General features: G+C 38.6%; 3 protein-coding genes across 5 annotated transcripts in view; all 3 read left to right on the top strand.

Annotated features, from left to right (window-relative positions):
- The window catches only part of LOC144655394 (uncharacterized), a 147797-nt gene that overhangs the window by 74249 nt on the left and 48838 nt on the right, over positions 1–24710 (top strand). The window contains exons 1-4 of one of the 2 annotated variants that reach the window (XM_078515645.1): positions 11949–11964; positions 13180–13259; positions 18693–18780; positions 19152–20145. The exons of the other annotated variant lie outside the window; for it this stretch is intronic. Of the exons in view, the coding sequence (XP_078371771.1) occupies positions 19202–20145 (944 nt within the window). The 5' untranslated portion in view covers positions 11949–11964; positions 13180–13259; positions 18693–18780; positions 19152–19201. Of the gene's footprint in view, positions 1–11948; positions 11965–13179; positions 13260–18692; positions 18781–19151; positions 20146–24710 lie in introns of those variants that run through there. 2 annotated transcript variants of the gene reach the window in all.
- Positions 1–24710, top strand: part of LOC144655424 (uncharacterized) — a 223723-nt gene that overhangs the window by 162551 nt on the left and 36462 nt on the right. The window lies entirely within an intron of this gene.
- Positions 277–5806, top strand: LOC144655408 (uncharacterized). Of its 2 annotated transcripts, none has more exons than XM_078515668.1 (2): positions 277–334; positions 4205–5806. In XM_078515668.1, the coding sequence occupies exon 2, from the start codon at positions 4383–4385 to the stop codon at positions 5433–5435; it is 1053 nt and encodes a 350-aa protein (XP_078371794.1). In that variant the 5' UTR covers positions 277–334; positions 4205–4382; the 3' UTR covers positions 5436–5806. The 2 variants fall into 2 exon arrangements, with proteins under 2 accessions (XP_078371794.1, XP_078371795.1); XM_078515669.1 differs by lacking the exon at positions 277–334 and adding an exon at positions 2822–3422.

The following is a 24710-nucleotide window of genomic DNA, read 5'->3' as shown; positions in this document are numbered from 1 at the left end:
GTTTGTACGTTTTGTTTGAAATAAAACAAAGCATTTTTGGAATTCAAGTGGCATTTTTTAAGGAAATCAGGCATTATTTTAGCATTTTTTTGGCTTTATGCGAGAATTTCTAGTAGCATTAAATGCCAGTTTAACTAGCATAATCGAGAAAGGCCTAGTCGTAAATGCAAACCCAGTGGAGTGTTCCGGCGTTCTGGTAATCCAGCGTTCCAGTGTTCCAGCGTTCCAGCGGTACTATACTAGCCGGACTCTGGAGACTGGGCTCCAGTGTAATAACTGTCATGGCGGCGTACATGTGATTTGTTGTTGAAGACGTTGTTGCTGTTTTATAAAGGTAAGAAACTCTATTAGAATTTCTTTCTCGTGTATATTTAAACTTTGAAATACAAGTATACCGATTTACGTTTCAATGAATAATTATTAATATAATCTTGCCTTGTTTCGTGGCTCGGTGGACGAGTCAGTGTATTTATGACCAGAGGTATTACTTTGTACCAAACGGAAGCCTTTTTTGTCTGTTTACGAACGCAAACACAGCCTTGTTGGAGATTTCAAAATGTTGGAAAGCCATCGGCTTATGGATAGTGTAGATTATTTTAAAGTTGAAAGTAAAAGGTAACGCTTATTTTGAATAATTTATTGAAATCGTACTCGCCAAACCGGGTGAGTGATCCGTGATTTGTACTCGCCCGACAGTTTTCACACTCACCTGGGCGAGTGGGCGAGCGCTAATTTCCAAACCCTGATACGTCATGTATACCTATGGGACGTGTCTCTTGTAATGCGTGGCTATTCGCCATGTTTGATTCCTTCGAGGTTTCTTCCAGTTCTCTACATCAGCTACAAAGTTAGTGGGGCGGACTGGCCACAAAATCTTATTAAAGGTTTTTTTTTTAAACCTTGTGATAAGATTGCTTTGTTTTTCTTTTTGAATGTTTATGTATTCAGTCATTTTTTGGATTAAATCCCTACAAATGATTTTAGCACTTTTGAACTAGTCCCTATTGATTTTACAATCTGGCGACTAAAAATGTCCTTTTGGCGACTAGTTTTTAGCACTTAGTCGCCAAATGGCGACTTAAGGATTTTTTTTTTAATTTCGAGCCCTGATATACCTTATTATTCCTTACAATATCAACAATTATTATATCACGAGGACTGGCGAAGTTCACATTTCCCATTTATTTTTTATTTTTCTACAATAGAAATTTTTAATCATTTTGTAGATAGAAGGTGATTGGAAGACTCAGAAAAATAGGGAAAAAACCTGGATTTTTTTTTCGGTAGTCGTGTACAAGAAAATGACAATTTATCTCTCCTGTGAGGAAAGCCGTAGAGGAAAAACCCACCATTTTCTAAATCTGCACTCGCATTTCATGTATAAAATTATTATTAGGCTGCATTCATTATGTATGCTACAGGGGGGGCAGAGGATTTTTTTTCAGCGACTCATTTTTTTATATCCCCCCCCAAGGTCCATACAAATTGTCATAATCCCCCCATGCAATCAGCCGAAAAATGAATACCCCCCCCTCCTCCCTCACAAGAAATATCAAAATAAATATCTGTATAATAGTACACTACCTTATTATAGGAATATAACGAAGCATTTTAACAACGCGAACAAAATTTACGCGTAATAAAATTAACGCGAATTCAAGAAAGGTTCTGGTTAAATCCTTATAGTAAAAAAGTTAACATCAATAAAATTAACGTGAATTTTTGAAATTTGTGTTAATAACATGTATCGTTAATTTCCTATAATAAGGTATATATGTTTGAGATTTCAAGAGACATGTTTAATAACAACATCGAGAGAGTTTTGACAGTTTATGTCATACCTATGCCAGCCAGTCTAAGTAGCGCAAATTAGGTATAGATAGCCTGCCAGCTCGTGTACGAGTACTACCAGGACTAGGAGTATTGACAGTAACCTCCGTTTCACTGTCACTCTCGTCGACAAAAGCAACAACCTTATCATCATCATCATCACTCTCACTATCACACTCATCCACAGATTCATCTCCGCTGTTGCCATCCTCTTCACCCTAATTTTCCTGCTGTTCAGCATCATTATTCTCCTTATATTATCTTATCATTTTTCTTCCCAAGGAGAGAAAGTTTATGACAGTCTAAATATTTGTTAAGTTCTTTGACGTATAGCTTGTTCATATTTTCAAACGTGGACGCGATAGTTTTCCAGTCATATTGTTCGTGTCCTTTCAATGAACATTTAAGTGCACATTTGTTGTTCAATTTCATAAAACTGTGCACTGAATTACATTGTTTTCTTTTTCATTCATTGATTCAATAAAGTTGCACCGCTTAGACTGAGGTTGCATTAAATGTTTCCATTTTAGATGTTTTACTTTCTATGCTGTATCGAAACATTACATCTACAGGCCAGGCACACTACTTGAAAACTTCAAATAGCTACTATAGTCTCTCAGAATAATAGAGGTACCCTTGTTGCTTACAATCCTTGAAAGAAGCTGCTGTACTTATCATTTCTTTTTTCACTTTTTTAAAACTATTACAAAAGTTAGACAGAATCTTACAAAAAATAAGCATCCCCCCAGTAGATATTTAACAATTTTCATATCCCCCCTTTTTTTGCTCTAAAAATTTGAGAACCCCCCTAAAATCCTCTGCCCCCCCCCCCCCTGTAGGATACATAATGAATGCAGCCTTATTATTATTATTATTATTATTATTATTATTATTATTATTGTTGTTATTATTATTATTATTATTATTATTATTATTATTATTATTATTATTATTATTATTATACATTGTAGTCCTTATCTGTCTTGTCATTGGCTAAGAGCCTACAGTTAATTCTGATAGTTAGTGCAACCTACAGATTAGTGAATAATCTGTACGTTGTGCAGGCAATTCATGATTTCCATGAGCAATGGCGGAGACATCTGACAGTGAAGGGAATTCATTGTTCGTCGATTCGATTAATTGACGTAAATTGAAAAATTGCTGGACAATAAAGTCTCGGAAAACACAAAATGACTGACAAAAATTGCAAAGGAACTCTTCCACGAATACCTTAAGGAAAAAGTATTCAGAGGCAGGACAAGAAGTAGGAATTAGTAGAAGTGTTGAAATTGTTTGTCGTCATTTTTTTTTACCTGAAAGACAATGTATAATAAAACAATTATTACATTTGGTTTTTGTGATATTCGGAATAATCAAGATCTCGGTAATCAAAAAATCCATTGCTCATATCATACACTCACTGTGTATCAACTTTTGTGAGAAAGGACCAGATTGATAGTGAAAATACCCTTTTGTTTACTTGCACGATGTTGTGGCACGATGTTGATAAACGAGGCTCCATCCCTGAAGGCTTCTGATATAACCGCTCTGATTCCATAGTCAGGAGGAGTAAGACGACTACCCAAAACCTGGTAAATTAGTGTTGTGTTCCCATTTTGTCATTTGTACTCCACAAAACACATTTGGATGATAATTTTGTAAATTGATTTCACAAACATCAACCCCCTGTGTTTTCACATTACCTGGTGTCAAACATGTAGGATTAAGCATAATTTACCGCCTATTGGTTTTTCAATTTTGGAATAACTTGATGTACAATAAATGGAACATAAATCATTGAATATATATTTTGTCAACAGAATGCTAAGCAGATCCAGAGCTTAATCCTGTGATTTTATAATTTATGATCTTTAGTTTAGACTCGAAACAACTACACATGAATTTGAATACGTGCGGGTCATAAATATTATAATAGATAACAAACCTGGGAATTTTTTAAAACAATAACAAGCACAGTTAGGGTGACTTAAAAAACTTTAATAGCTTTTATATCAAATAATTCTAAACTGAATCAGGCATAGGGTCAACCCATCCCTCCCCTCCCCCATCACCAACGCACAAACCTCTCACGAATTCTAGATACAAACAAGTTAGAATGGGTTTGTACCTCAAACTCCTAACATTATAGACACATCCACCTAGCCATTGATCAAAATTAATGAAGAAACCAGATACCGGTTGGGCGCTCTTACCAACTGAGCTACGAGAGACTCGTTGAGAGCTGGGCCATATACTAGGTTGATATGTGACACGCGTCCTGCATACTGCTAGGATCAGCAATGTCGAAATCATCAAGTTTGTGGTAAATTAAAATATAGTAAGACCAAACCTGATAACAAATTTTCATTTCCAGTTCTTTAGGGAAATACACAGAAGTATCTCTCTCGAGACAGTAAAGTTCACTGAGCTAACAGCAGGATACCTCGTAAATGTATCTACTACACATGCCCTATAGCCGAGAATAAAATGTTCTCGACGTTAAGTGAAAGAAAAGATACTACACGAGTGCAACTTATCGGCTTGCAAGTAACATGAACATACACAGTGGAATAAAGCCGTATACAGAAGTGAAGCCATATACATGCAAGCATTGTAATAAGTGTTTTAGAAAGTCATCAACTTGCAAGCAACATGAGCGAACACATACAGGAGAGAAGCCGTATACGTGCAAGTATTGTAATAAGTGTTTTAGAAAGTCATCAACTTGCAAGCAACATGAGCGAACACATACAGTAGAGAAGCCGTATACGTGCAAGCATTGTAATAAGTGTTTTAGAAAGTCATCAACTTGCAAGCAACATGAGCGAACACATACAGGAGAGAAGCCGTATACGTGCAAGTATTGTACTAAGTGTTTTAGCCATTCGTCAAATTGCAAGAAACATGAACGGATACATAAAGAAGAGAAGCTGCATACATGCAAGCATTGTGATAGGTTCTTTAACAACTCATCAAATTGCAGGAAACATGAACGAACTCATACAGTAGAGAAGCCGTATACGTGCAAGCATTGTAATAAGTGTTTTAGAAAGTCATCAACTTGCAAGCAACATGAGCGAACACATACAGGAGAGAAGCCGTATACGTGCAAGCATTGTACTAAGTGTTTTAGCCATTCATCAAATTGCAAGAAACATGAACGAACACATACAGAAGAGAAGCCGTATACGTGCAAGCATTGTAAAAAGGGTTTTCGACGGCCATCCACTTGCAAGCGACATGAGCGAACACATACAGGAGTGAAGCCATATACGTGCAAGCATTGTGATAAGTGTTTTGGCGATTTATCAACCTGCACGACACATGAACGTACACATACAGGAGTGAAGCCGTATACGTGCAAGCATTGTGATAAGTGCTTTAGCGGCTCAACAAATTACAAGAAGCACGAACGAACACATACAGGAGTAAAGCCGTATACATGCAAGCATTGTAACAAGTGCTTTAGCAATTCATCAAATTGCAAGAGACATGAACTAACACATACAGGAGAGAAGCCGTACACATGCAAGCATTGTGATAAGTGCTTTAGTCGATCATCAGATTGCAAGAATCATGAACTGAACAAACACATACAGAATTAAAGCCGTAAACATGCATGCGCTTTAGCCACTCGTCACATTGCGAGCGACGTGAGCAAACACGTACAAGAGTGAAGCTGAATACGTGTAAGCATTGTAAGAAGTCGTATAGCTATTCAGCAAATTACAAGAAACGCGAAACGAACACATACAGGAGTAATGCCATATACATGCAATCATTGTAATGAGTGCTTTAGCCAATCGTTAAACTGGGAGGCCCATGAAAAGTGACCCGCGCTCGAAGAGTCCTTAAAACAGTATGTTAAGTGCTTTAAACAAGAAAGACACCTTCAGGAACCAACAGAAGCTCACTGTGGCAAGGAGTCTCGTATGCTGTCTTCATTGACTGAAGAAAATTCAAGTCAAGTTGAAAGTCTCACCTGTTGGATTTGTCACGAAGAATTTAGCAGTAAGGCATGTATCGTACAACATTGCCGTTACAATGATCATATGAGAAAAGCAACGCTTACGTTAGTTACAATATAAGCTTCAAAGCGTTTCTTTGATTTCTTCTTATTGTTTACAGTGTTTGTTTTTAAGTTTTTGTAGCATAATTCGCACTGATTTTAATCAGTATTAAAATACTTGAAATGTGTCGCGCTTTGGAAGAGCAGTAACATTGGCGGACGAAAATTGGATTTTTTCCTATATCTACCTTTAGAGGCAAAATGTGAGTCGTGGAGAAGTCTTTGTTTTCTTCATTAATTTAATTTACACTTGTTCTCAACTTTTTACCTGTAAGATTTCTGCGATTCTTTTACAACTGCAATAAACACTGGAATGATAAACAGTTTGCTGATTTTTAGCATTAAAAATGATATCTTTTTGGCGCTGAACTTTTCTTCCACCATATCGCATTTTATTTTGCCATTGTATCTTTCTTTCGTTTCGGTGTAAGTGTGACATCGCCATTTTTAGCACTCTTGTACAGATATCTAGGCTTCTTTCTAAAACCGACGTCGGTAGATATTTTAGCAGCCATGGTTATTTTAATTTAACTAAATCTTCATCTACCCGAATGATATTAATTATATGTTTTTTTTTTCTGAAAGACACTCTGAAACGAAATAATACAAATAGGCATATTTAGAAGGATCAGACTTCAATTGTAGACTTTACACTGGTGGAAGCTCTTTGTGGGTTATCAGCTTATCTTATTGGTACTGTTATAGATATTTAGAGTGCTATACGGCGTTAGTTTTGTAATAAAACGTTGTTGTTTAGGGAGAACATTTTGCGAACAACGAGTAGCCAAGAATGAGTTTTGGGCGATGTTTCTTAACGTGAAAGACGTTGTACATTTATTTGAGAGATTACGGACCAACATAGTAGATAGTAAATACCTCCTTGTGTATTACTGATAATATTCTTTATCTACCTTATTGTTACTTACTTTCGGACTTACATTTTCGCGATTTTCAGAAAATCGCGAAATTAAATCCCCAAAAAATTGTTTTTTAACGTTTTTTTTGTATTCAGTTTTCATTTTAATTACGTTTTTTGGCCAAATCGCGAAATTAAGTCCTGCGAAATACGCCCGTTTAATTTTCACGAAGTTAAGTTCCCGCTAGAATAAGTAACAATTAGGTAGTTTCAGTTAATCCTTGAAATTTTTCCTCAAATGTCCATATGATATCGTATATTTAGTTTTAATTTAATATTTTCCTGCTTGGTTTTGTTTATGTTGCATTCATAGTTATTGTTGGGTTGGTACCTAAAGGTTACTACAGTCAACTCTCAGCGGACACTTCCATAAGATGGACACTTTGTGTTGGTCCCGTCCCTGCCTTTTTCAGTCATTTTACTGCAACTTAAGACCGACAGTTGGAGCCTGTCCCGAAGGTGTCCGTTTTTGAGAGAGTTGACTGTATTGTAAGGGGCTACTAATTTAAGCGATTTTTTCTGAGCAAGGTCAAGCGACTATTTGATTAAGCGATTTTCCGAAAATTTTAAAAAATAGTGGATCTTAGTGATATCGTGTAAATTAGTTTTTAGTCGCGAAGATGGAAATTGAACGAACATTTGCATTGCTAGAAAGAACAAAGTTACTGGTATCCATTTTTTGAACTAATTTTTCAAGTCGACTATGTTTAATTTTGTTTTCCTTTTGGGTGTTAGGGGGGTACTTAAATTTAACGAGTACTTAATTTTAGCGAGTACTAAATTTTGCGATTTTCGCCCAACTCGCTAAAATCGCTAAAATTAGTAGCCGCTAACAATAGTAATAACCGGTATGCAATGCATACTAAGGCGAGGACGTTCCGGTAAAGCAAGACAGTACAGTAAAACCCCGCGTATAAGAACCTAGGTTTTTTCAAGTTAGCCTAAACAGGTTCTTATATAAATGATATTTAGTGTAAAATTAGGCTAACTAGGTTCTTAATTAGGTTCTTAACTTTTGTTCAAGAAATAAAGTAGAATTTTGATTGATCTGGTCTTTACTGTCCAATAACAGTATTCATATTCAAGGAGGACAAGTTTTATGTAACTATGCTGTAATATTTTTGAGAAGATTTTTTAATTCTATATTTCTGAGAAGATTATTTTTTTCTTTTTTGAAAATAAGAACCTGTTTTAGAATTTTAGCCTAAAATGGTTCTTATGTGAAGGGTGCTTAAAAATGAAATTTTAGCCTAACAGGTTCTTAAATGTTAGGTTCTTATACGCGGGTTTTTACTGTATGTTAAAAATTCCAGACAAAGAACTGAGAAGAGACCTTTCGGGCTTCGTTTTTTTGTTGTCCTATATCAGACTGTGATATCACTCTTGAGAATCACTCCTTTCAAATTCAGAAAAATTCTCTTGGTATTCAGATAGTTAAAAACAAGTTCTCTGGGGAGCATCATGTGAGTTTGAAATGGGCAATTTAATTTGAGCACAACATCGAATTCCTGTGCACCACGCGTAAAATGACTACGCTTGGCTACCTTCCGAAAGCTTACCGAAAACTTTCCGAAATATGGCCCGTTTTAAAGAAAACAATGGAAAAGAAATTGTCACGCAACAACTTTTCTTGTGTGGTCGACGTCTTGGCTGAGTTGAAAGTTAAAAATGCCAAGAACAAGAAATGCAAAACAAAAAAGGCCGCCGTACTGAATGCTACGCTAAAGAGATTTCAACATCAAAAGAAAGAAAGTGTAAACGAGGTAAGTTTCTGAGTACGCTGTCAAGTCATTTGTAAATGACTGGAATGGCATCAAAACATAACCGGCTTTGAGTTTATTGTTTACTTGAACTCGAGAATATTACCATATTCCGAAAGATTTCGGTAAGCGTTCGGAAGGTAGCCAAGCGTAGTCATTTCACGCGCGTGGTGCACAGGAATTCGATGTTGTGCTTAACTCGAAACAATAGGAAATCCCAGAACACAAAATTATTCAAAACTACGAGATCGCTTCAATATTTACTCAATTTTGCGTTTATGTTAGACAACCTTAGACGTTTTCAATGAGCATGAAATTCAGGGATTGTGTAATGTACTGATCAATTGCCACCCTGAAAAATTTTGGGGAAAATTCATCGACGAGTTTTGAAATAATCGCGTTTTTTGCGAAAGTAGGCGTAAAATTGGTAAATAGAGCTAAACATTGAGCTTCACTATGATTCGTATATTTCATATTTTTCGAAATCGCGCAAGTCTACCTACTTCTTACGGTTTGGATACCGGATATGGGACATTTTTAACAGGAATGAGGGCTAAAGCCACTCATTAAACATCAAAAAAGAAGCAAATTTCTTCATGTGAAGTCTTGTCTTTAATTTACGCATAAATTATACCATCTGAAAACAAATTCCAAGATATTTCAAAATTCCTCTTGTAGATTTCGATGAAACTCCGCAGAGCTGAAGGCAAACACCCAAGGTATACGTAGCGTGGAGGATCTTGAGAGAAAATGCGGTTAAGGGCTAAAATTCGATTCAGAGCAAAAACCTGTGTGACGTCATTGTCACGTGATATTCATTCCGATCTCCCAAAAATTTATATCATATTGTAGTGCAGTCTATGTGTAATCAATGTGATATGGTAGATATGTCATTGACATTAATCCCTTTAAAGTCTTTAAGTATGAGGGTTTCAAAGTTGATAGGTATCACTAGAAAAAAACTGGGTCGAGCCACCTTAATTCGTACAACTTTAATGGAAGGCAACATATTTTGTAACTTTACTAGACAGCGAGGAAACTTCCACAACTGTGGCAAGAATAAAATGTCTTGAAATAATGTATCTAGACTGCCTCTTGTTTAAATGTGGCTTAAAGTTGTCTGCACTGACTGTACAATCTGTAATGTAAATTTTGTGCAGTAAGTCCAAAAACTTAATATAATTTAGAGGTAAAACACGCAGTGCAAGGAAGTACAAGTTTCCAGGAAGTAAAGTTGATATAGCATCTTGATTTACTCTTGTTAAATTTAAATGGGGCTGAAAGTTGTTTGCACTTTCTGTACAATTTGTGGAAAAGGTTAAGAATCCGATCCAAACAACGCGTCGGTCAACGCGTCGGCCAACGTGTCGGCCGACACACCACCGACAAAGAGAAAGATAAAGACTATGAACGCCGACCAAAACAATGCCGACGCAAAGGCTACGAACGCCGACAAACACACTACAGATGCGAAGGCTACGAACACTATTCTTTGTTATGTTGCTTGTTTGTTGAACTATTATTTGTTTACTTGCTTTTCAGTCTTTGAAAGGAGTGGGAAACACAGAAAGACGACAACGTAATACCGACGCCATCTTTAAAACTTAAACTCGTAACTAGGCTCCCATCTTTGAAGCAAAATCTAGTACCCAGTTTTTCTCAGTGTTTTTAGTTGATTCACGTAAACATGCACACATGCTAGTATTTGCGTTTTAATTATTTGAAAGAACTTTATTAAAAAGGGGAAACTAACTATTAAGAATAATCATGCTGTTGGCCATTGACTTTTTCAAATATGGTGGCTCCTAAAGGAGCCGTTTTTGTTTGACTCTCAACAGAATTGCTTAAGAGTAGAAACTGTCGTCCACAGTTAGAGGGAGCAGTTTCTTGGCAACACGCAGGCGTTTGACCATCGGCAGCAGGCCCTGGAGTTGTTTACGGCATTCCCGCTCGATTGCCTTCACGGAAACTTCGCAGGAGACAGAGCATTTGAACAGCTGCTGGAAGACATCGCTGAGCAGTTTCCGCTACAATAAAAGAATATTTATTCAAAACCAACGGCTCCTTTAGGAGCTAAAAAAATGTTACTGAAAACGATCAGTTCCATACAGGTCACAGTTCCATACAGGAGCCACCACAAATACAAAAGAAAATGACCAATAAAGAGTTAATACAATCCCTATCAATCCCGAAACTAATCATTGTAAAAAGAGAAAAAGAGAAAGAGAAAAAGTCGCCGACGCACCGCCGACGCACCACCGACGCACAATTTATCCTCGGTTATCATGTACTGAAAAATACTTGCCGACGCGTCGGTCGACTGTCGGCCGACTGTCGTGTCGGCCGACACGTTGGCCGACGCGTTGACCGACGCGTTGTTTGGATCGGATTCTTAACCTTTTCCCACTGACGTACGAATACCCTAAGTGGTGCGAAACACGTGTTATAACTGGTAAAGGGTAAAAACAAATCCTACAGGCAAATTACATTCAGAATAGGCTATATCACGGTTTTCGCCACCTTTTTGACGGGTAGGTAACGCGGTTAGAAATTACAGCGTTTGTATGAGAATCCAACGGCAAATAATTAAAAAAAAAAGATTTCTGGGAAACGAAAGTGAAGATTCTAGGCAAAAGCTTACATTTTTAATCCCCCCCCCCCTCCCCCCTGATATAAGCCCACCTGTACTGGATGACAGTACTGAACAGAGATAATTGTTGCTTTATTATGACTTTTTAACTTAAAAACGTATTTCGATCAACACTGCCGTGGCTCGTTTCGAAACATTTTCTTTTTATTCCGCTTATAAGCCCTCCCGGAAATAAGACCCTCCGTTTTTAAGCCCACCCAAAAGCCCTTACGAAGTTGTATAAGCCCAGGGCTTATAACCGGAATTTTACGGTATTTATCGAATCTTACATATCTACATACCATAGCCTGCTGTTTAATCCTGTGGCACGTGACACGTCCGGCTGCAACGCAGGCTAACATACCACTAAGCAGCTCATCATCAAAAACAAATAGCGACTGGGAGGACGACCATGTTTCGAATGCAAGTCGCTCTCCTCAAACGCAAGAAAATGCATGCCTAAATAAATTGCTCGGCTTTCCGACGCACGATCTAGCTACATACCATGTGTAACAAGTAATGGCGCCAGTATCGGACAGCTAACATTGTCTAATATCCTCACCGAACCCCAACCCATCGTTACAGGCACTTCTGTTATACACTTGTCTTCGGGGCTGTTCCGCCGTTCCCACGCTCCGACGCTCAAGCGTTCCAGCGGAAGTGTCGTTGCCGGACTCCGGAGACTGGGCTCCAGTGTAATCACCGTCATGGCGGCGTACATGTGTTTTGTTGTCGAAGAGGTTGTCGCTGTTTTGTGAAGGTAAGAGAGTATTAGAATCGTTTTAATATCTAGCTAAGCTGAAGAATCCAGTTTTCCTCTATGGGTGTTAGTGAATAAGAATACAGGGCTCAAAATAACCGCAGGTCAGTCGCTAGACTGTTCACTGCCTCTCTGTTTATTCAAAGCAAAAGGACGCGAGAGAAACAGGAGGGAAGCGATCGATCAACGACAAATACGAGAAAATAGAGGGCTGTGAACAGTCTAGTCAATTGCCGGTGAAGATAACCAGCTAAATAAATGTTAGCTTTCTGTCTGGCTGGTCAAATATGGTTAATAGAAATCACTATGAAATAAGTTATCTATGGCAATAATTTACTCAGACTCCTTTCATTTCTATCTTACGAGCGACTTAGCTATAAGCACTGATCGTTGTTTTGAATTTAACGCTGTAGTGTAAAAAAAACATTTAAAAGATGGCAAAAACACAACTACTCAAACTGCTTCAACCACAATGATGACCAATCAAAGTACCAGTTTAAAAAAAAAGAGTCTATGTTTGTGTTTGGACCAGTTGTGTTGACACAGTGTGATGGCCAGAAAGGAACGAACAATGCCGATTGGCTGCTGTGTTCAAATTTCATTAACTGAAGGTGCATTTACACAACAGAGAAAATTGGGTACGAACAGGTCAGATAATTGGTTCAGACCTAACCACTTTTGTATAGAAACTGTCAAATCAAAACGGGGCCGTAGGCACCTATGGCCCCGTACAGGCACCCACCTGTTTGTCTTGGAAATGCACCTGATGCTAAATGGTGCTTTAAACAAGCGCAAATACAATTTTGAACCCAGTACAGACAAAACAACTCTACATGGAATAGCAATAAAAATAATAAAACAAAAAAGGGTTTGATCAATAACTTAACTTTGAATCCAACTGCAAAGTCATGTCCAGCAACAGAAACAATACTAAGCTTAGGCCCAGAGACAAAATATCACTGAATGTGGTGACAAAAAATTTTGTTTGAAGCCTGTACAAACAAATAATTTCTTATTTTGAATAAAATGTAGACCAAACAACTCATCATCCTCTCAAATGGGTTGAAATATGTTTCCCAAACATAAAGTGTGGAATTATTTTTGTCACTGGGTTTCAAATTAGATGTAACGGTATATTTCTTGCTGGGGCTAGAACTGTTTTATCCTCCCTCTGGCAAGGGTTTAAATGTTGGATTCAAATTTTTTCAGTTGTAGGTTGCAAAATTATTTTTGTCACCTGGCTCTGAGCTCTTTTGTTACTGCATTTGGAATGGTTTTCTGAACCAGGGTGTGAGGTGGGTGCGAAATTATTTTGTTTAACAAAACATCTTTGCCTGCATAGTTACAGTAGAACCCCAGTAATTCAAACTCGATTTACTCAAACACCCCACATACTGAAACTAACTTTCATTTCCCTTCAATTTGACCCCACTTTTCAGTTATTTTTACTTGGTTATTTCGAACTCAGAAAAATCGAAAACCCTGCTAACTCGAAATTTCCTTTCCCTTGATCAAGACTTGGGTCAAATTTACCCTGATGTCATAAGAATGTATGATCATGTTAGAGTTTCTGACGAGATAAGTTCAATTTGCACTCACTGTGCATGGAAGTGCTGAAAAATCAGAAAACTATTATTAACTTGACAAATTAAATATTCAATCAACCCTGTGATAACTCAAAGCCCAGCTAACTTGAACTGTTTTTTCGCTTTCCTTCAGAGTTCGAGTTACTGGGGTTCTACTGTATCTTGTTTAAACAGAATTTGCATACAATCAAAATTATCTGTTCCAATGGCTAATAATGGCACCACTGCTACATGATTGGTCTGATTACAAACAAACTCATGTTGGGATTGGTTGAAAACACTTAGATGGCCTTGCAGTCATTTCTTTATTGCAATCACAAAATCTGTGATCTAATTATTATTCATTATGTAGGCCAAGTATTGGTCAACATATCAGCCAAGTCTCGGTTAAAATATCAACGGAGTGTCACCAGAAATGTTGGACGCTTGGCCAACCAAAGTTGACCGTCACAATGGAACGAGTATCAGTCGACATATCAACACAGTATCGGCTGATACTCTGCTGATAGTGATGGTTTGATAGTTGGCTAACGGGTGCCCTAAGTACCAAAAAAAAGAAGAGAAACAATGGTTAAACATTGAACCCATCAGAAAATTCTGTTCCAGCAACAAAAGTAGGATCATATGGCCAGTGACAATACATCGATAAATATGGTGACAAAAATAAGTTTGAAACCTGTATGAATTATGAATACCACACAGACACAACAACACATCATCCAATCAGTTGGGTGGGTGGGTGGGTAGGTAGGTAGGTAGTGCCCAGCCTCGAATAATCGCCCACTTCCCACATAAAAAAGCTTTCAGGTGCACGAGAGGAGTATTGATTGTTTTTGAAATTGTGATTAAAATTGAGTTAGTATTACTAAGAGATTTCCGCAAAGACCTATTTTTTAGTACTTTACAAAAACTTTAAATGAAGATCGCTGTTTTCCTCAAGCTTGGCTCACAGAAAACTGTTCGTTTCTTGAAACAGATAATGCATGGGGACAAATATCAGCGCATATTTTCACGGATACTATTGTTTATTTATTGCACAATAATTATTGTCATTTTAAAGTTTTTTGCAGGCAATTTGTGTTTGTGTTTACATGTACCATACTAATAAATGAGGCTATTTAGTTTCATAATAATCTGTATTTGAGCCAAGTGTCCCGGTTTCAATAGCGCATGAAGCAACTGGGGGTATTTCTCCCCGCCCCCGGGTGGGATGCTTACTAGTGGAGTTCAGGGCTACCCCTAGGATTAAATTCGTCAGTATCCATTCTGAGTGGAGAGGGGTACTGTGAAAGTAAAATGCCTTGCTCAAGAGCACAACACAATGACCCCAGCCAAGGGTCAGTCAAATAAAAACTTCCATACCTTCTTCTGATTTTGTTTGGTGGTGTTTTCGATATTTTACTCTTAGGCCCAGGCCAAACGTCTAACTTCACGTGAGACCAACCTAATGTAAATTAGTAAAAGCTATTGTTAGGACAATTCAAATAAAAGCCCCTTCTCAAAATTATCTGCAGGTTAGCTTCACTCTGCTATTACGCACGCCACCGATGTGTGGAATGGGACCGAATTTTCCCTTTGCTGCCCCGCCCACTTTCGTTGACAAATTCCTTAAATTCCTGAGGCTCGCGACACGCCACGGCCAAGGGACTTTTTCGCGCCGTTTTCAAATCAACAAGAAAGTGCTTCTACGATGGCAGAAGGTTTACCCGAATTTAGCAAGCTTGGTAGATTTTACGATCGCGGGAGAGCCCTTCAGGTTGACTTGAAAAGAAAAATCATACAAGATATCGTTGAAGACGGCGGCGATTTTGTAAGCGGCTTTTTCCCCGGAAGTTTTTCAGTCATAGCTGAGAGAAACAGAGTCAAATATGACACTGTCCGAAAAATCTGGAAAGACTTGGTAGATAACGGCAATGCGGGGATCAAAGAAAGGCATACAGCTGTTGTAAAACACATTCAACAAGATGATATTGACTTTATAAGATTTCTTAAGACCGACAGAGCTTCAATGACTATTGGTGAGCTGCATAAGCATATCAGTGAGCACTGCGATATTCCTGGAGGAACGTCAAATTCAGCAATACAGCGAGAGCTTCGAAACATGACCGACGGAAAGTGGACTTGGAAAAAGCTTACAAGACCCGTTGCCGAGAAGTTTACCCCAGACAATCTCAATTACTGTCAAGATTATGTCAACTACATTTCCACGGTTGAGCCCTATAAACTCAAGTTCTTCGATGAATCCGGGATCAAGCTCCCAGATGTTGGTAGGCCCAACTACGGCCACTCGCTTTGTGGCACTCCGGCCGTTGAGATCGTGGGATATGCCAATTCTCCTAATGTTACGTTAAATCTAATGTGTGGTCTTGACGGCATTGTCTACGCCAACACAGTTGATGGTAACAGCAATTCGTTTTCTTTTCTATCGTTCTTCGAAGAAGCATCTTCAGTTTATCTTCCCGATGGCAAGCCGGCGTACAGTTATGGCGATCATGTAATTATTGACAACGCGCCAATTCATCATCACCGGGCAGGACAGGCCCTTGGCGAATGGCTCGATGAAATTGGTTGTACAGCTGTCTATTTACCAACATATTCTCCTGAATTCAACTCTGCTGAAAATGTTTTCAACAAGCTTAAAACTATTCTGAGACGCTTCGAGTATAGAGAACTTTTGAAAGACAGTCTGCATATGGCAGTGCACGAAGCGCTAAAAGAAATAACATCCCAAGATATGAGAGGCTTTTTCGCCTTCTGTGGTTACATTTAACATTATTCTTTCTAATTCTTACATTGTGAGGCAAATTTTTAATTGTTCCAAATGGGAAACTTGTCAAAACTTGACTTGATAAGCATTTCGTGACATTCGAGCGCAGGTTTTGGCACAAGGTTACAAATAAAACAGACATGAATCAACTTAATTATGTTCTTTATTTACCTTAATTAGAACAACTTCAAGGATTTACTTGTAATTTCAAAATTCCGAAGATCAAAAGTCAGGTAACAAATTCCGTGAAACATTGTCGACTTAGTGATAGTTATTACAAACCTTATGTTATTTCACGCACTGAGTGTAAACAGAAAAGTTTACTCGTCGCCAATCATGTACATCGATGTTTATGTTGCGTTTGTAATTTTTTCACGCGTTCAAAGCCAATTTGTAACTATAAGAAACTTTTACATGTTATACTTAAACACAACAACAAAGATAACTTTTAATATTTTGACAACAGACAGCCGTGGGATTACAACGCGTAAGTAAACAAAATTCGGCTTTTACCTAAAATCCCACAGTTCAAATTCATAGTCTGCATCAAACAACAATTTGTTATCTGTGACAGACGAGTTTGTTTAACTCAACGAACAACAAAGTTTTAAATAGACTAATTGATTAGTCATCAACCATTTTAGCTGCTTCAAACAATAGGCTTAAACCATAATCGGAGTCGACATCTTTCTTTGAAGAGGAAGGAGGACAGGTTTTCAAACTTTCACTCAATCCTCTCTCGAGATGGCGTTCTTCCTCCTCCAAAGTTGTGGGTTCGTCAAGTAATAATTGCGAAGAGCAGGCATTGATAGGTGTTCCAGTAACCGGTGTAGAAGTAGGTTTTCCATAAAACAAACAACCGCTACTCTCGACACTCTCGCTCTTTCGGTTTGGCAGCACGCCGCTTCCAGGAAAAACGATTCCCTTTTGTTTCCAAAGTTTTCGCACGGGTTTTAATAGAATGATCAGTGTTTGCTTTTTCTCGGGTGACAGAAAAGTTTTCGTCGTACTCCTTTAGAAGCTGTTGTATTTCACCTTTTGGCGGAACTTTGCCATGGCAAATCTTTTCAAGCTTTGTAATGTCTGTGTTTACAATCAACCACATGGGGACTTTGTCGCCGCTTGGTGTTTGTCGTAAATATTTCGCTTGATTACTGTTTATCAAGTCCGCTTGAACTTTCGCTGCGTACGTGTTGATACTAGAGGCAAAACTTTCTTTTTTGGTGGCAATATCCTCTTCCAATTTCTTTAGTTTTGTTTGCGCAGCTTTGAGTTCGGATTGAATAGTTTTATAATGTTTTTCTTCCTCTGGATGCCTTTTGATGTCCTTACAAATCGATGCCGACACACAAGCCGCGAACGAGCAAATTGTCTTATTATGTCCTGGCGTGTGGCAATTTGAACAAAGTGGCTTTTTATTTGTAGTTAAGGGTTTACAGGACATGTCAAGTTCCAACAGCTCATTTTGTTTCTTTAACACCAAATCTTGTTGTTGCTTTTTTTCTTCTTCGAGCTTGTTGAAATACTTTTGGGTCGGCGTTTCATATTTCCATTTAGCGGCGGCATCACAGAATTCTCCTTCTAAGCGTCTCTTTGTGCTTCTTTCTTTCAGGAACGCTTACCGCATTTGGAGATTTAGATGGCGACGACCGAAGACGTTTTTGTTGTGCCGGTTTCACCGTCTGCACCGTGGCGCCTTTCAATAAACTTGGTGGACTGAACGCAATTTCGTTCACTCTTAGGGTCACTCTCTTCAAGTTTTCTCTTTCTTCCTGTGCAGAAAGAGTCAATATCTTCTGCAGTCAGTTCAATCCAATCATTTCCATCATAATATTTCACGCTCACAGTGCTTCTTCTTAGGCTAGGAAATCGTTCTTGAATTCTTGCTAGCAGCGAATCCATAGTTAGACTTGCAACTTCTTCGCTTGACAAAAATAGTTTTATCCACTTATCGCCTGGACCCATAACTTTAAACACGTATCTCTCCATGGTATTGAGAAAGCTGATTTATTTTCGCGATCAAGCGAGCGAAGGAGAGCAAGCGGTCAAACGCACGCGGAAGACAGGCGAGCCTCAGGAATTTAAGGAATTTGTCCGACCAAAGTGGGCGGGGCAGTAAAGCGAAAATTCGGTCCCATTCCACACATCGGTGGCGTGCGTAGTAAGCAATAAATCCCTTACGTGTCACTTCATTAAGAGATCATTGTCATCTTGTTAATATTTTCCTGAGTCAGGTAACAATGCAACTTTGTTATAATGTGCATTGGCAGGGTAATATTATGGTGCTTTAATTAACTTACATTTAAGATATAAAGTAATGCAAATGTAAATACTCATTTGTTTCTGCTTTAATTAGTCATATATTTTTTTATTAGGTATTTCACCGTCTAAAACTGCGTTTGTGAAAACCAGAGGAGCTATTTGGAGTGGGTGTTTAAACAATAACAAGGAAAGACCCAACAGGTTTGTGCAGTAGCTTTTACTCTCATCTTGTTTAGGAATTGCCTTAGAACTTTGTGATAAAAACCCAATCTCTTCTTTTTTTGTTAAATCGCGAGGAGTTATTGAGTCTCTAATTCTGCAACCAGTTTCAACTGTAGTTTCACACCAGTGTCTTACTGTAACAAGAACAGTTTTGCAAAACAACCAATGTGTACTAGGACGCCTTCCCCTTTTCCCTGTACTCTCAATGGATACAGGTTTCACAGGGTTTCAAGTGTCTTAGAAGGAGGGCTGTACCTGCAACTCCTAGTATTAAAGCCCTAGCCTTTGATGTTAAATTGTAGGCAATATACTTAGAACAAGACCTATTAATACCAATTTCCGTCCCTTAGGAATACGCAGAAGCATTTATATCTGGCAAGCCTCATTGCCTAAGACCAAAATGCCTCGTAAAGGTGTCAACAATAACGCGCCTTTTAATCCACATAAAGTGACAAAAGAGATTCCGCTTGACAAGCACGATGAACAAACATACAGTAGAATGAAGACGTTTACATGCAGGTATTGTAACAAGTGCTTTAGCCATTCATCGGGTCGCAAGAATCATGAACGGACACATACTGGAGTGAAGCCGTATACGTGCAAGCATTGTGAAAAGTCCTTTAGAACCTCATCAAATTGCAGGCAACATGAGCAAATACATACAGGATTGAAACTGTATACGTGCAAGCACTGCAATAAGTGTTTTACCTACTCATCAAATTGCAAGATACATGAACGAACACATACGGGAGAGAAGCCGTATGCATGCAAGCATTGTAATAAGTGCTTTAGCAGGTCATCAAATTGCAAGGTACACGAACGAACACATACAGGGGTTAAGCCATATACATGCAAGCATTGCAAAAAGTGTTTTAACAACTCTTCAGATTGCAAGAAACATGAACGAACACATACCGGCGTGAAACCATATACATGCAAGCATTGTAAAAAATGTTTTAGCAGTTCATCACATTGCAAGAGACATGAACGAACGCATACGGGAGATAAGCCGTATATATGCCAGTATTGTAATAAGTGCTTTAGCAGGTCATCACATTACAAGAAACACGAACGAACTCACACAGGGGTGAAGCCGTATACATGCAAGCATTGCGACAAGTGCTTTAACGATTCAGGGACTTTGAAGCAACATGAACGAACACATACAGGAATGAAGCCATATAAGTGCAAGTTTTGTAAAAAGTGCTTTAGCCAATCGTCAAACTGCAAGCAACATGAACGAACACATACAGGAATGAAGCCGTATACATGCAAGTTTTGTAAAAAGTGCTTTTGCCAATCGTCAAACTGCAAGACCCATGAAAAGCGACACGCGCGAGAAAAGTCTTTAAACCCGCAGCAGGAACCAACGGGAACGCACTGTGGCAATTCGTCGCGTATGTTGTCTTCCGCGTTGACTAACCAAAATTTAAACCAAGTTGAAAGCCCCACCTGTTGGATTTGTCAGGAGGAATTTACCAGTAAGGCTCGTATCGTCCAACATTACGATGATCATATGAGAAAAGCAATGCTTACGTAAATGACATTATAAGCTACAAAGCCCGTCCTCGGTTTTTTTAGTGTTAATTTCAGGTTTACTTCAACATAATTCGCAAAGACGGGTTTTACAACAAGATTGTTACACTACTTTTGTCACAACTGTTTTATAGTAACGCACCTATGTATTTACAAAATTACATTTCGAAACGGCTTTCAACTTTGCCTCCAGCATCTTCAAATGATCTACAATGTGCCCCATGGGACATTGCCTTTGTTTTTGATGATTTAAACGATGTTTTGAATACAATGGAAACAATGCTAAATGACGTTTTGGACAGGCACATGCCACTAAAATCTAAACGCGTCAAGAAACCGAACCAGCCTGCTTGGATGACTAAAGAGATCTTGTCGTCTATGGAAACAAGAGACAAGCTGTTGAAAACGGCGCGAATTTCAAACCTGCCTGCAGACTGGGAACGCTATAGGCATGCAAAGGGTAAAACTACAAGTCTCATCAAAAAAACAAAGAGAAGTTTCTTCCGCAAGAAAATCGACGAAAACAAAGGAAATCCAAAAGGAGTTTGGCAAGCACTCAAAACATTAAGTGGGACTAGTAAACCTCGAGTTCGCATCGATGAATTAAACACAGGAAACAACATCGTTAGTGACGAAGCTTCCATTGCAAATGAGCTTAATCAGTACTTCGTTAACATCCTAGATCAAATTGGCAAGGAAAACGACGCTGGCGTAGAGTTTGATGACACCAAGCTGAAAAACTTTGTCTCTTCGCGATTGAATGATAATGTGGCTTTCAACATCCCTCCAATAACGCCTAAGCAGATCATTGACACCATAGGGAAAATCGCTTGTGACAAGGCCTCTGGGCACGATGGCATTAGTATTCGTGTACTCAAGATTATTGCACCAGCGTTTGCAAGTCCATTATGCAAATTGCTGAACCTTTCAAATATCGACAAACAGTTTTCCAGACCGTTGGAAAGTAGCAAAAGTTACACCATTGCACAAGGGAGGCGCACGAAACGATATCAACAATTATCGCCCGATATCAGTTTTACCTGTCTTTTCGAAGATTATCGAAAAACACGTAGCCAGCTGTCTTCTTAACTTTTTACATGACAACAACATGCTATATGAGTATCAATCAGCCTTCAGGTCAGGTCACTCTACAGAAACAGCTCTAATCAGACTTACGGATCACATCCTGCAAAACATGGACAATGACGAAGTGACCGGTCTGGTATTTATAGATTTTCGTAAAGCTTTTGATGTTATAAATCACGAACTTCTACTAAAGAAGCTGTCTATTTACGGTGCAAGCCCTCCGTCTGTTGCCTGGTTTCAATCGTACCTGTCTCAGAGAAAGCAATTTATTACATTGGGGAAAACCACATCTGAACAGCTGACTATCAGACAGGGCGTTCCCCAAGGATCAATATTGGGACCGGTGCTCTTCCTCCTGTTTGTCAATGACATGCCTCTAAAAGTTCACAAGTCAACTATGGATATCTATGCAGACGATACCAACTTGTCTTTAAGCTCAGACTGGAAAGCCATTCCTGCACTTAACAAATCATTAACAAAGGACTTGACAGAAGTTGAGAAATGGGCTAATGAGAGCAAAATGTTTATAAATACCAAGAAAACCAAAGCGTTGTTGGCTACGGGAAAGCGTCTGCGCAGACGTATAGCCCACGACACAGGAAAATTTGAAGCTAGGATGCAAAACGCAGAAATTGAACAAGTTGGTAGCCATAAACTTCTTGGAGTGATAATCGACGAGGACCTAACTTACGAAGCACATGTTGACGAACTATGTAACAAACTTTCAAAACGAATTGGTCTTCTACGCCATATAAGCTGCTACTTGAAAAAGAATCAAAAATTGATCTACTACAACGCAGTAATCAAACCACTCTTCATGTATGCAAGCACACTATGGACATCGTGTAATAAAGAGGCACTCGAGAGAGTTCTCCGTATGCAAAAACGGGCTGCGCGTATTATTCTTGCAGCACAACGTACTAGTCGAACTGTCACTTTATTTAACAAGCTAAACTGGATCCCCTTTTACAAAGAAGCTTATATAAATCGATGTGCACTGGCCTACAAAAGGATAAACGGAACTTTACCTGAATACATGAACACATCTTTGAGGAAAAACTCTGACGTCCATTCGAGAACTACTAGAAATTGTAATTTAAATTTATTATGCCCCCCTCAAAGAAACGCCTCGGAGGGAGGACGCACCTTCGCCGTCAGAACTATTAAAGATTAGAACAGTTTACCCCGGTCTTTAAAAACAGAGAAGTCCGTTAAATCGTTTAAGGCTAAATTATGTAATACTATTTTTAACTCTCAGAAAACTAATGGAATTTTTTAATTATTATTATTTATTTTATTTTTTTTTAATTTACCGTTATTATTCGTAGTATGTTTGTATTGTAAGTCCAGTTTTATTATTTGTAACCATTTTTAATAGTAACTTAATTAAGTATTTTATTGTAAATAATATCGTATTTTAGCATTTTATTGTAAATAATATATTTTTAGCATTCTAATTATTTTAAGCTGAGGGCCCCAAGTTTATCAGTAACTTACGTTACTGTCACGGGTCACCCTCATTAAATAAAGTCTTTCACTTCACTTCACTTCACTCTTTGTTGCAAAGTAACGTTCAGTTTTATATTTTCTTTTTTAGTTTTTTATAGGAAGAAAAAAACGTAAGACTATTTTTCTACGACAGTTTCATAAATGTAACTTACCTAAAACAAGTAATTAAACAAAAGGCGTTTAAGATCTCTGACGCCAATTAAAATAGTCTTTAACTCGAGTGTCCTTTGTTCTTTGGCTATAGAGAACCAATAAGATTCAAATTCATCCAAAATGCACGGGAGTAAACGCAGTCGAAAAATAATTTATCAATTGTTTTCCGAGAAGTGTTACAAAAAGTGCAGAGATCGCTTTCTATTAAACCTGTCTTAGCTAAGCGGGAATCTGTGAATAAAATGTCATTCACTAACAATTTCTCAATGGGGATTGGTAGGTGATTGGGAAAGGAATGTTGGCCTCGGATAAGCAGGCGTTTTGGAGGAGGAGTGAAACTCGATCGCCCCTAAAAACGACTGCGTGGGAGGCTACAACTGACATATTCCTTCGAAGCCGATTTTTGGGATTTTGCGTGACATCCCTAAAAACGGCCGCGAAGGAGACTACTACTGACATAGCTGCGAAGCCTGCACATGATTGGTCTGGTTAGAGAAATAAATCTTTGAAGGGTGTCGCAAGTCAGGAAATGGTCAAGAAAATATTACTTAATTCTTGAAAGTCAGGAAAGAGTCAGGGAATCTTATTTTGAGTCAGGAAAAAAAAATAACACCGCTTATTTAATACGATTGATGGTTGGAACAAACATTTTAAGTCTATGTGATCTCGCCAATGTTTTTTTTGAAAGCGGAGAAGGAGGCCGCTACTAAGACTTTCTCAAAGTCGTTCGCTTCTCGTTTCCAGGTTGATGGTACATGTAGTAGACCCTGGCGCGAAACAAGTCAATGCCTTTTCCTGTCTAGGAAACAAGTCGAGCACTCGCGCTTCGCGCTCTGTACATGTGAGCTCGACTTGTAGGCACGTCTAGCCGCTATTATATCTAACATTTTGTATTTATTTGGTCAGGGAAATTATATCAGGAAAAACTCAGAGAATTTTGAGAACTGTTGTGTGTGGCAACCATGCTTTGTTTGCTCACCACTTTCTTATTTTGAGTAAACAGGCGTCTCTTAGGCCCGGGCCAAACGTCGAACTTCACATGAGTCGAACCTAATGCAAATGACCAAAAACAAGAGCTTTTACTAATTTGCAATAGGTTCGTCTCATGTGAAGTTCGACGTTTGGCCTGGGCCTAAAACTTCCAACTCGGAAGATGTCCGAGATAAGACGCTAAATATTCCACACTGATGACGTACTTTGCAAATCAGTGTAATATATCAGATTAGTTGTTACGGCTAACCTCGTACCAGGCTCCTTCAGGTGTTCACTGAGCAACAACCAATCACAGATACTACACGGATCTCTGTAAAGCAACGTCTTAATACTTACCTCAGACGTCGTAAAGCATAGGAAGCTAAGTGTGTGAGAGCAGAAGACTGGAAGTTTACACCCGCAACGCGCGCGAGGCTAGTAAAGTGACGTGTGCGAAGCGCGATTCAAAATGGCGAGGAAGGTCGGGTGGGGAGTGGCAAGCGATCGATTGGCCGTCATATATTTGCATATGATATATTATACTTGCTTGTCGCACACTAATCAACTTTATAAAATAACTCAGATACTACGCGCGCTTTGATTGGTCAAAAACCTATGTACTCCCGCTTTCCGACATGGCCGTACTGTGCTCG

Source organism: Oculina patagonica, chromosome 5, assembly GCF_052425735.1.
Source record: "Oculina patagonica isolate OP01 chromosome 5, crgOcupat, whole genome shotgun sequence".
NCBI lineage: Eukaryota > Metazoa > Cnidaria > Anthozoa > Scleractinia > Oculinidae > Oculina > Oculina patagonica.
Note: the sequence above shows the minus strand (reverse complement) of the source record. Positions and strands in the feature narration are given on the sequence as shown.

What these genes read in the sequence shown, in the direction of transcription:
- LOC144655408 (XM_078515668.1), top strand. Translation starts at nt 4,383, where the DNA reads ATGAACATACACAGTGGAATAAAGCCGTATACAGAAGTGAAGCCATAT.